General features: G+C 32.2%; 1 protein-coding gene across 1 annotated transcript; it reads right to left on the reverse strand.

The window, feature by feature from the left end:
- Nucleotides 1-4,866: 4,866 nt before the first annotated feature.
- On the reverse strand, nt 4,867-7,662 carry LOC131637555 (uncharacterized). Its single transcript, XM_058908157.1, has one exon. It carries the CDS (start codon nt 7,514-7,516, stop codon nt 5,246-5,248), a length of 2,271 nt encoding a protein of 756 aa, XP_058764140.1. The 5' UTR covers nt 7,517-7,662; the 3' UTR covers nt 4,867-5,245.
- Between the last annotated feature and the right edge of the window lie 5,464 nt (nt 7,663-13,126).

A 13,126-nucleotide genomic window follows, 5' to 3' on the forward strand; every position in this document is an offset into this window, starting at 1 on the left:
TCTCCCATCTTGTGGGTCGGACAAATAATTCAAAGACACCTCTTTTTTTCACAAATATCCTGACACGCCAAAATATCTCAAATATGAAATCTCTAACATATTCATGTCTGTATTTGAATTCTGGGAGCTCCTTACAATGAATGACGTGTTCCCAAAATATATCCAAGCACGCCTTGAGACCAACAAGGCAAACTCCATCAACAGAAAATAAGGGAATCATAAGCCGGTATTTAAAGATGATACATTACGTTACTGAAAATGTTGAGCATATACCACATGCAAACAACTAAAAATTGCTTTCTATTTTGTAGTTATGTCAAACTTTACATCTATGTCATGAACACTTATATTAAAAAAGAAACTCAGCCAATATATGTTATGTTTTAAGAAGGACGATGTCCTTACTAGTAAAACTGTCAGGATCAAAATCTACAAACATAACACTAAGACCATCTAAAGTTCTATCGAAATCAAGTTTCATAATATATATCTCACTATCTCTTAATGTATAATCTTGTAAAACTTAAGATTGAGCCCCAAAACCACATAAAACTAATTTTAGAACTATGAAACACCAACTCTTACACGTACAATGAGACATGATATGGCATAAATTCTCTGACATTGATAATGTACAAAAATAAGACACCAATATCCTTTTATATATGATAGTATTTTACCTTAATTTATCCATCTTTTATTAAAATTGTTAAATATTTTCTAATAAAAAATAATGTCTTTAGTTCTTCATTGATCAATAATATTTTAAATATGTTTAATTTTTTTAAATGTGTGAGATATGTTAAAAAAATGTATAAGATGTATTGAAGTAAAGAAAACAATTTAAAAAGTGTATGTGTTATACATATATCAGGTATCAATTCAAAAAATATCTTAACAAAAACTTTTTTGTTGAGATAGTTGTTGAATTTTTCTAACACGTAAGATGTACTAGTGAGATACTACAAGTGTACAACTTCGAGGGAACTACTCGTCCATTCTTGTTAGTTCTACACTTATCTTTGGGCAAGGGGGTAATAGCTACCGAAGGAAATATATAAAAAGAGAGACAACATAATTAGAGCTTTGGATTTGGAATAAGGGAAGATTCTTGCATAAAGTGAGTGTTGTCCAAAACTAATCATTAAATTTTCTTTTACTTGAAACCACAAATGTAGAGTTGTTCATATCATCTTTATAGGACGATTCGCGATGAAAATAGTTTTAAACATGTTATGTGAAATTGAAATATAAACTGATTAAAAATCAAATGCTTATTTCATTAAGTTAGTTCAATTATAACTATATAAAGATATAAAATACAAATGCATAAGTTTAAATCTGCCACATCTCATTTATTCAATTTAAAAAAAAAAAATGTGAATTACTGTCACTAAACTAGTATGGAATGACCAAAATCATCTGAATTGCATGCAATAACATGTCATGAGAGAGAGAGAGAGAGAATGAAGCAGTGGTGGTAAGCTTTTTGTAGGACTTTGCCGACAATGATTTATGTGTGTCCACTAAATGAGTAATTACAAGGCCCAACGAGGGGTTGATCATCATCATCATCATAGTACAACAATATACTGAAATTCAATCATACTACTTTTTTACTCATTTCATTCGCCTAAAGTAACCATTTTTTACTCTTATCTTTTCACCTTTTCACTGTTTGCATTATCAACTGGTGGGTGTCTCAATTTCAAAACCATCAAAAAGAGATTCGTTTTTCAAATACCTACGTGGGTGTATATATTGATTATCACTATAATCATAATATTGGCATAGAGGGAGTTTTAAATTCTGTTGTGAGGAAACTTTTAGTAAAAAAATGAGTGAAAATGGAATAGTGGTAGCTTTTCCATAATGAGTAAATGTTGTGCCCATGAGGGTAAATGATGATAACTCAAATCATCTCTCTCTCAAAAGAAAAGAGGGTCCATTCTTTGCCATTATCAATGAAAGCATAATTGCCACATATGAACATAATGAGTACACTATCAATTAGCCTTTGTTTTTTACTATTCAGGAAAATATACAAAACTGCATTATCATCAATTATTACAAATATTTATGCTCTTAATCTTTGTTTTAAACCCAAATATGAGGCTGACTTGCAATCTAAGCATATGGAGGGCAATCTGTACATCCTAGGCTCTTTGATCATTTATTTATTGTATAATTGATGTATCTGATTATTTGTGTTTTATATTATATAAGTTTTTGTTTTGGGTCGATCATATGACTATTAATAGAGAAGTCCAATCTTCAATCCTAAATTATAAGACGTTAATGATATAATGCATTTATGGTCTGAGACTCATACTCGGTTCATATCGCATACATATTCATCATTAGATATCATCCAATAATTATAGCAACGATGCTAAAAAGCAAGAGGATTTCTAACCGCTCATCGTATATAAGAAGTCCTACGTAATACCTACAATGTATTTTAATTATAACTCACTCATTAACTGACTTGATTATTTTAGTGTTAACTTCAGAAGTTCATCCATATTGGTCTTATTGGAAACTTACTTTATCGCACCAAGATTTCACTAACATATTTGAATTTACTTAATAATGCTAGATTCAACCCCTACTATAAAACGTAGCTGGTAAGCCAACAATCTCATTGACCAAACAGTTTTTGATATGATGTTATTTCAAATGAATGAACAACCAACCATGTTGTCGTTTAAATAATACATATATATAAAAATCAGTGCTAATTTAACTTTAACTTTACAATAAACTGTTATGAGCCCTTTCAGTATCAACAAACAGTTATTTGAAAACAGTTTAAGACTTTAAGTATGGCACTTTAGGCTTTAGTAAACACAAATCAATTTAATAAGTATTTGTTTCAACCCCACAACTATATGTAAAGTAGGGACAAGCATTTTATAAAGAGAAAACCGAAAAAGAAGCAAGTTTGTTAAAATTCTTTTATCAAAGAATCACTTCTCACCTCTTGGCAACTTCTTTGCTGCTTCATCATGCCGACAATTTTCCTATGTTTTGGTTCATCTAAATTTTTTTAGGTATCCAATAGTAATTTTTAACAACCATTGATCATGTTGAAATCGGTTGATTTGGAAACCGAAAGAATAATCGATCTAAGTTGGTTATTACATCGATCATGCAAATATACTCGAGAAAATCGGTGTGAATCGATCAAAATTTCAAAAAATCGATAAACTAATATTTCTCTTTTAAAGTTATATTAAATATTATTTGAATCAGTTATATAGTTCAACCAATAATTTTTTTGTTAGAACGTCGATCTTTTATCTAATAATATCATCAAATCAATATTTAAAATATTATATAAATTTATATTTATTTTTAATTATTAATAAAGGGATAAAAATTTATATAGTAAAAAACATTGTAATAGAGAGATAATGAAAAGCAAACTAAAGAGAATATATTTTAAGATGGAAATAATATTTTGATTTTTTAACTTTAGAAAATGCTAGATCAAATTTAAAAAAAATGTAAATGAAATTATGTGAAAAAATGTTGGATTTATATTTTTTTAAAGTATGTTTGGATTGGCGGTTGACATTGATTATAGTAGAATTGAATTTGTAGAATTGATTTTATCCTTATTGAATTTAGCAGAATTGATTTATGTTTGGATACATTAATGTAAAAGTGAGTTGAACAATAAATTTCAGTGTAAAAATCATCCAGAATCAATTCGTAGAAGCTATAAATTTTAGATTCAAATAGAATCAATTCTACTTTTACCTAACCAAACATCTAAAAATCACACAAAATCAATTCAACACCTTTACAATTATTTTTTATCGTTCCAAAAACCAAAACAAACATACCAAAAAAAAAAAAGAGAAAGTAAAAACATGTTTTGTTTTTTTGTGATTTGAAAGTTGAGAGACTAGAACAATAGCTAGATTTAGGAGGTAGACTTGTCCCTTTGAAATCAAACCCTATGCTTGACCACTAAAGACTCTTCAATGCTCAAAAAGATTTTGCAGGTTTATTAAATAAAAGACTTCAAACGTTATGCACCGTATATCTAGTTTTAGACATTTAGTTTTATCAGATTTTATAGCTATTTCAAAATTTTAATTATTTGTATTATACCAATATGTTTACGCACAAAATTTAAATAAGATGATAGAGTTTTTTTTAGCTTAACTAAAATTTTAACTTCTTAGTAAAAAAAAATTAACTTCAAATTCAATCACTATTAAGTTTATCGAAGAAAAAAATATTATCGTTTCATTAAATTTTCTTTATTTGAGAGATTAATCTTTTTAATTGAATATAATATATCTTATTTATAAAATAATTTATACTTGAATCAATTCCTTTCTTGGATTCTTTCGGTTAACTCCTGGTGATAATGGCCAAAAAAATTCTACCAAATACCAATAATTCAAGTATTCAATGACAGTCTCTTTATGTTTTTTCAACATCTAAACAGTGAAGCTCTTGACAAGTACATGGTTGCTGTTTAACACTATTGTGTTCCTAGGTAGAATCAAAGAATCCAGTGGTTACATAATTGGAGTACAACTTCAACAAGAGTGACTTAACCTATGTCATGTCTCTATCTATTTTAACCGTAGACACAAACACGACACTAACGCATATGATTACACATGGACACGTATGATTACGCTCAATTATTTTTGGTTTTTAAGTTGGTTAAGATGTTTATGATAATGTTTCATATGAATTTGTTCATCAGCAACAAATTGTTACTTATCAGATTGCATTGTTTACAATATGTACTGCAAAACTGGACACAATGTGAATGTTTTAAAGAATCAACAATGTGAGTAATTAAGTAACCAAAAAGTAACTTAGAAGAGCGTCTTTAGTACCTCATTCCCCTTTGACTTGAGAGACAAAAAGCTGACTTTACCTTTGAATTAAACAGACTTCAATTTATGTGTGTGATTGAAAGCATAGCACCTTTCCATAATTTACAAATGTAACAACAGATACATGATTCAGAAGATTCTATTCTATTATCTGAACAAATTACTAGAGAATAGAATTTCTACAACATCCTTCACCATTCAGTAAACACCATTTTGTTGTGCACATTTTTTTCTTCTTTTAGTGTTACAATCAAAGGTGAGGAAATTCTCAAAATCATGTGGCAGAAAAGAAAAAAGGATAGTGAAAAGAATTCAAAAATAAATTCTAAAAAATTTAAAATTCCTACCTGATGAAATTAACTAAATAAAAAAAAATGTTACACTGATGAACTATCAACAAGAACATCATTCAACACATCATCCTCACCATTTGCGAAGGTGAAAAATTCCGCATCCTTATCTTCATCACTTGAAAAATCTCTTCTTTCCAATTTAGAATGCGCTGCAACGAAAATCAACTTCTGAACCTTATCAAGTGAAGTCTTGTAGTGACCATGAGAACAAATCCATTTCCATAATGACCAACTACATTTGAATCCACAACATGTTGCATGAAGGAAAATTAACCTCACAGCGACTCTTCCTAACGATTTGAATTCGGTTAAATAGGTTTCCCAAACAAGTCTACTACTTTGCGGATTAACAATCCTCATTTTCCCGGTAATAGGATCTCGTTCCTTCATTTGTACGGCTTGCGCGTAAACCGGGTCAAGCCCTTCTGTTCTCCATTTCATGAGTTCCATTAGAACAATGTGTGCTTCGTCTCTCGAAACAAGCCTAGTTATAAGCCTATCGACGTCTTTCTCTTGTTCCGGCGTTAAGTGCTTAAATGGTGGAAGATACTTTCCACTTGTGTCTCTTATTAGGTAAAGAGGGTCAAGAATGTATGAAGCAGCCCAAGCAGGGTGGTAGTTTTTCCTAAACCGTCTTTCGATTAACTTTTCGATCGCTCCTTCTGCAATGTTGAATTTCGAACACCAATCTTTCACTTTTGTTCTTAACTCATTCCATAGGAGAAGACATTGTCCAACTAATGGCTTTTCTGTTTCAATCTCCTTAGCCATGTCTTTCACCAGTTTAACCAAACCATGTACAGCTTCTAAATCATTCCAAAAACGGACATCGCGAATCATTTCACCGATTTCTATAGCATTCCTGTCCTCCATGGATACCATCTTGAAGGACTCGTCGAGGAGAACCAACTGTAAAGCGCGAACCGAACTCAATGTATCCTCAATCATTACATAAACAGGTTCAAAATTAAAATCCTCAAATTCCCTCATTGGAAAAACTCGAAGCAACCAAGTGTGACCGTACTCCTGCATTTGAAACTTGTGAAAACTGTTTCTAATTACGGAATTGTAATTGACGAAACTCGCCAGCTTGATACAATTCTCGGCCACGGTACGAAACAAAGGAAACTCTTTCGTAAAATCCTTGATCAAACTATTGAAACCTTGATACTGACAAGAGAGATTAACCATCCAATGATTCTGATTCTCCAAGTTTCTCAATGCCTTTGATTTGAACTTGTCCGCAACTATCCCAACACAATTCTGAACAAGATTCCCACAAATGCCACTAATTGTCTCCCACAAAACATCCTCAGCATAGTTCGAAGGAACAGAACCATTCACAAAAACAGCTCTTCTATACAAACTTGTCCCATTCGGAAGATTCACAGTCAAATTCACCAATTTCTGATCACTCTCATAATCCTTCATCTTCCATCCATCCGAAGCAATTTGAAAAAACATAGCATCTCGAATCCTCGCTTCTGATTCAGATTTCACTTCCTCAAACTTGGAATCCAACCTCGACCCAACAAACTCTCTAGGAAAAACAGGTGGCAAACCAACCTGTGTAAGAAAAGCTCGAAACTTCGGATGCTCCAAACTCGAAAAAGAAACAGAACCACACGATTCATAAACCCAATCCGCTAAATAATCAATCGCACTATCAACTTGCGTCTTATCAAGAACAACACCAGGTGAAGTTTTAGGACTCTTCAGCTTCTTCACACTATCCTCCAACATAGCCAAAGCTCCCAAATCATCTTTCCCACCAGACAACACCAAATGCTGTTGCTGCGGCTGCGGCAACAAACCCGAAACAACCCGTAACGGATCCGCACCATACTGCTGCATCACCGGCGGCAGAGGAGGAGGCGAGCTTCTCTTACGACGGTGAACAGAAGAAGACGGCGGAGATGAAACTACAACAATAGCACCGGTACCGGCACCGGGACCGGTTTCCGGCGAAACAGATGAAATAGGTTTTGCTGCGGAATTGAAATTAGGGCAAGTTCCGCGTTTCAAATGTTCGGAAGCTGTTCGTGAAGGATTTGACGCGGAGAAAACGGCGTCGCATAGAAAACACCGTAACTTAACGGCTTTGGGGAGTCCCGTTTCGTTGTTATGAATGAGTAACGGTTCAAGGTGTGACCAATACCATGCACCTTTTCCTTTAATCGCTTTGTTACGAACCGTAACTAAACCTTCGTAACGTTTCTGAATAGCTTTCGCTGTTGCTTCCTCTGACGAATTCGTGTCTACGATAGACGGCGTCGTATTAGTACTAGCCGCCATTATTATACGAAACTTAACCGTAAACGGTAACCGTTAACTTTAACGTTATGTTTCTGTGTTTTGTTTCATCTTCGTGAAGTTGAAGAGTTTTTTTTTCTATGATTCAGAATTTGTGAGAAGCATTGTTAAAGAGAAGTGAGACTGAAATGGCAAAGCGAATGAGAGTGAAGAGAGACTTAGCTTTTTCACGCGATTAGCATTGGCGCGTGGGGGACATTTTTGAAGGTGAGAGATGAAATGGAACTGACACGTGCGAAGGTTTAGACGTGATGATTTGGGAGTGGTGCACACGCGCTTGGATGATTGTTGTTTCTGCGGTTTTGTGTTTGTTTTTTTCTGGTTGTTTTGGTAGGTCTTACTTTGTCCTTGTCTCTTACTTTTTTTTTTTCTTTTTCGTTTTATTCTTGTTTGGAGTTTTATTTTAATTATAATTGGTTTTGTATTGAAGTGCAATAATTTTGTTAACTATTTAAGGGAAGAAATGAAAAGGAAAATATTTTTCTGTTGTATATATTATTATTAATTTGTTTATGAGTGAGTTTTTTATTTGTGACGTGTAATTATAATATTTTGACGGTAAACGACGTTTGTTATTGGATGTATATTCAGAGGTGGACATTGTGGAATTTATTGAATTCCAAAATAGGTACTGTGCTTTCAGACATGGCTGACAGTTAAAAAGTGCAATATATGACGTCATTATTTTTGTTAAGATACTACTAGTATATTCATTTAAACGTGGGCAAAGCCCAATTGACTTAATTTGTTGTGAAAAAGCCCAAGTGACTTATTATTTCCACCTTATGTGATGGAGAACCATCCTAAGAAAAATTAAAAATGTCTCTTACAAATTCTATATGTATTTTTAAAGGTATCTATTTTGCACCAAATGTATTTATAAATGAATCACAATTTTTTTGTCAGAAAAATAGTCGGGATGCACTTGTGTATTTACCGTATACGCACCCCATGCATTCATAACTATTTATAACTAAGACACATTCATTTTAACATAAATTGATTATGAGATGCACTTTTGTTTCTCCCTATACATAACACATCTATTTTTAATTGAGACACATTTATTTTAACATAAATGGATTCGAAAATGCATCTTTGTAGTAGGTTAAAGATAAATACTTATGTATTCACCCTAGACAGTAAATTTTGACACTTTTTAAAAATACACTGATTTAGTAGACCATGTATTATAATTATACTATGATAATAATTTTTTTATAAATTAAACCATACACTTAATTCACAAGATAAAAATAAGTCAAAATAACAAATAAACAAACAATAATAATATCCATAATCTTTAATACAAATATTACACTATTGCGTATGTAGGACCTCTTATTCTTATGTTGCCTTATGTACTCCAATGTCGTGCGTGCCTCAGTAAGAATGACATCTATAATATTCCTCTTAGTGGCAAGTGCATGTATGCTTTGTAGTGTGACAAATGCCTCATTGACAAGTGCAAATATGTTTTGCAGCTCGAATCCTTAATGATAATCATGGAGTTGTACAAAACAAAAAGTATAATTCTAAGTAGACAGTATGGTTGGAGTCTCCAAGAATGTACAGTGATGACGAATATCAATTAAAGTGTTCAAAGCAAGTGTTTTGAGAATATCTCAAGGTTTATGATCCTAAGTGATCATTTGAGTGAATACGTCTGTAATAGGCTTATTCATCTCGTTTTTTATACCAACTCTTGCATTCAACGCTGTGTAGAGAAGGACATACCATAATATGGTTAGTGTTTCCTTTTTAAGGGAAGTTTTATCAAGGCCTCTTGATTAAAGAGGTAGTACATTATTTTAAGGTTGAAAGGATCGAAAACTCTGATTAATCCTTTAAAATAATGGATTTGATTTTGTTCAACATGATAAAAATTTACACTAACCAAAAGGAATAGTTTTAAGTGTTTTATAGAAAAGGGGTGCAAATAAGGTTGAATAGGGGTGTAGAAAAACTATAAAATCCAACACAAGGCCCAAAATGCACTAAGGAGGCTAAACAAGGAAAACCCAATCGATTTCCACCTTATGGCAATCTATTGGAGAAGCTTGGCATGCTTATTTTCAGATCAAATACAAGCTTAATGTGCGCTCCAAGGTAGTCAAATCTCAACATTAATAATGATCACTCCAAACCTTAAAAAATTTGATTAACCAATTGATCAGGGCCATTAGCCAATCGATTAGCACACCCAATTTGAAATGATTTTGCATTGATTTTAAAAATGCACAATCCTCCTTAGTTTCTTGCCATAAATACACGATCAAATAATCAGATGACACACTATAAATAGGTATCCATCCTTCATTATTTCGCCTTGCATATTTTGTTTTAAATTTTGAGAGAGTGAGATTAATCTTTCAAAAATAATTATGGCGCCTAAAAGATTAAGCTTTTCCACCAGCCCCTTCTCAGATTTCTTCTCCATCAAACTTCAACAAGTGAAATTTTTTCAAGAGTTCGCCGACCAAACCCTACTAAAAATTCACAAAATTGATCGACAAGGTTTTAAAGAACGTGAATTCTTTAAAACTTTTAAAGAACTCAACCTTTCTACCTTTCTTTGCAGCTTCTCAAGAAAGGCTTATCCATCATTAGTCAAGGTGTTCTTCTAAAATCTCTATCTCACTGATGGAATAGTTCAATTCGAAGTAAAATGGTATAAAATATCATCTTTGAGATAAAGGATACACGCACAATTACAAGCTCACTGAAACCTCTCTGATGAAAGATTCAACACCCTCCATACCAAATCCATTCACCTATGAATATATCAACCATAATATTCGAATGATTCACTATGTGATCAGTCGCATATTTTTTCCAAGAAAGTGCAACTTTAACCTAATTTGATGTTGAATGTGTATGATGCATATAAATTAAAGGTTAAATACCCTTTTTGGTCCCTTATCTTGACCTCGGTGTCCATTTTTGTCCCTCAACTTTAAAAAGACCAGTTTCACCCCTTAACTCTCCAAATAATGCCATGTAAGTCTCTTTTGCCCAATTGTCTCAAATGGAGTTTATTTGAGTAGTCATGGCAGCTAACTTGGCATTCTTGCTTCCTCTTCTTTATTTTGGTGTTTATTATCACCGAAAAACTTCATTTTGTGTAAAACACAAAGAACTCTAAATCTAATTAGGGTAAAACGTTCATTGTTCATCTATCCCCGTTGTTTGAAATCACGAGCTCTAACAACCATGAGTTATGATCGTTGTTCGCCCGCTGTTAAATAGAAGAGCACCAGAAGTTCTGATTCTAAGGTATGCACTAGTTCTAATTTACGATGGAAACCTACTTGTCATTGTGGAGACATAAATGTTCTTCGCAGGGCAACAATAGTTAGCAATTTTTGAAAATAATTTAGGGGTTGTCCTCATTTTAAGGCAGGGCCTCTCAGTTTTGAAAATCCTTGATCCTTCTCAAATTCGGGTATAACATTTTTTCTTTAATTTGCTTGATTTACCTAGGATCTACTCAAGCCGAAATCTACTCAAGCCGGAAGTGGCTTTTTTGTTTGGTTCTTTGAGGAACTGGGAGATGAGAAGGGTCAATTTTTTATGAAGCAAAAGCATAGGTTGAAAAAGTTATAAAAGGAAATTGATGCAACAAAAATGGAGGCTGAAAAGCTAAGGGTAACAAATGAGTAACAAAAGTCAAATTTGTTGGAACTTCAAATTCAAATGAAGAACATTAACAATTAGAATTTTTTTGGAAGTTTATGTTTTATCTTGTTTTCTTGTATTAGTTATAAGGATATTTTAACTTTATAACATGATGAACTTATGTATCAGTAGGAATGGCATCAATTATTTTCCAATCTCGCAATGGTGTCATTTGGTACCTTCTGTTTTTGTATGATGAAAATGTATCATTTTTTTAACTCTGTTCATGTATCATTATGAACCTATGTTTATGTAACATATTGTTAGATCTTAAGATGTGTCATATTGTTAATATTGATTTGTTATACCAGTTTTTATCAGTTGGTTAACTATACACCAATTTCAATATAAACATGTTATACTGGTTTGTATTAGTTGGTTAACTATGCACCAGTTTCAACATAAACTTGTTATACCAGTTTGTCAAAATCAGACATTACATAAGATATTTATCATTAACATGAACTTGTTATACTTGTATGTATCATTTGGTTAACTCTCAACATAATTTAACAAAACCAGACATTGCTTTTATCATAAATATAAGATAATTGTTCAGAATACATAAACATAAAATACTTGTTCAGAATACATAACCATATGATACTTTCTCAAAATACATAAACATAGGAACACAAAAAGATTTCACAAGATAACTTCTAAAAAAACAGAAACAAACTCCTTAAATATGTTAATAAAAAATTCAGACAACTCATATATATGCTAATTGTTTTTTATTAGAGCATTCCTTCTTATTAGAGTAGTCCTCATTGTAGTTGGGCCTAATACATTCATAGCTACACTTAATCTTGTTGTAGGTTCTGGGGTTACAATTGATGTTGATGCCCTCCTAACATTCAACTTCTTTATCCTTTGTTGATTAGCTTATGATGGTTGAGACAATTGTCTTGGGGAGTAACTTGTGTTTGTATACTTGCTTGAGTTATTTTTGTTGGTTGAGCTTGTTGAGTAGCTTAAGTCCTGCAACGTGTTTAATTGAATCAACATATATGTTATATTAAAACATGGTTTATTGAATCAATATACATGATAATTAACTGAGATATGATAAATAGGTGTTTGTGTTGGTTCTCTCAAGTTTCATTCTAATATTTGGTAACACATAACCATCTTCCAAGGTTTGGAACCTTATTCTATTGATTTCCCACATTTCCATGATATAGGTCCTGATCTCTTCCAACATAGTTACTAAAAGCTTACTCCTTGATTCAAGAATATCATTATTAAAAGCTTCGTACATGTTATTCTGAGCATAGTCACACTTGATATGTGTCCTAAAATATGAGTTAATCCAAAACCTTGGTGGAGTCTTCAACATGTATTTAAAGGCTTCTTCATTGACCACCCTAATTCCCTCCATGTCTCTTTCCCATACTTGTGGATAAGTTGATTTTGCAGTCTTCCATATGATTTATTTCATCAATAAGCCATAATACTTCTTCCTAAAGTTGTTGTACATGTGTCTCACACAGAATCTTTGCCCAACATTAAATATCAACACTTAGGTGCACCCTACAAAGATCATTAATATCTAATGCACCTTTGTCATCAATCAAAACATTCATCTCACCTGTAGGGTCCTTGTAATATGTTCTATATATTTCAGTATAACCTAAATCCTTGAGTACACCTACTAAATTTAAAAACTCCACTTGACATCATCAATTTTTAAATCCAAAGTTTTCCTCTTTCGTACGCAGTTTAATCTTTATCAATGAATTCACCAACATGACGAATTACCAAATTCAAATATTCATCCATTTCTACATATTTTCCTGCAAATACAAAATTTTAATGGTGTCTTATTTTAGTATATCATGTTAACTAATAAAACATCAACAATAAACTTAAAAACTCAATTAAAAACCCTAATGTTTGAATACCTACAATTTT

Source organism: Vicia villosa, linkage group LG1, assembly GCF_029867415.1.
Source record: "Vicia villosa cultivar HV-30 ecotype Madison, WI linkage group LG1, Vvil1.0, whole genome shotgun sequence".
NCBI lineage: Eukaryota > Viridiplantae > Streptophyta > Magnoliopsida > Fabales > Fabaceae > Vicia > Vicia villosa.

What these genes read in the sequence shown, in the direction of transcription:
- LOC131637555 (XM_058908157.1), bottom strand. Translation starts at nt 7,516, where the DNA reads ATGGCGGCTAGTACTAATACGACGCCGTCTATCGTAGACACGAATTCG.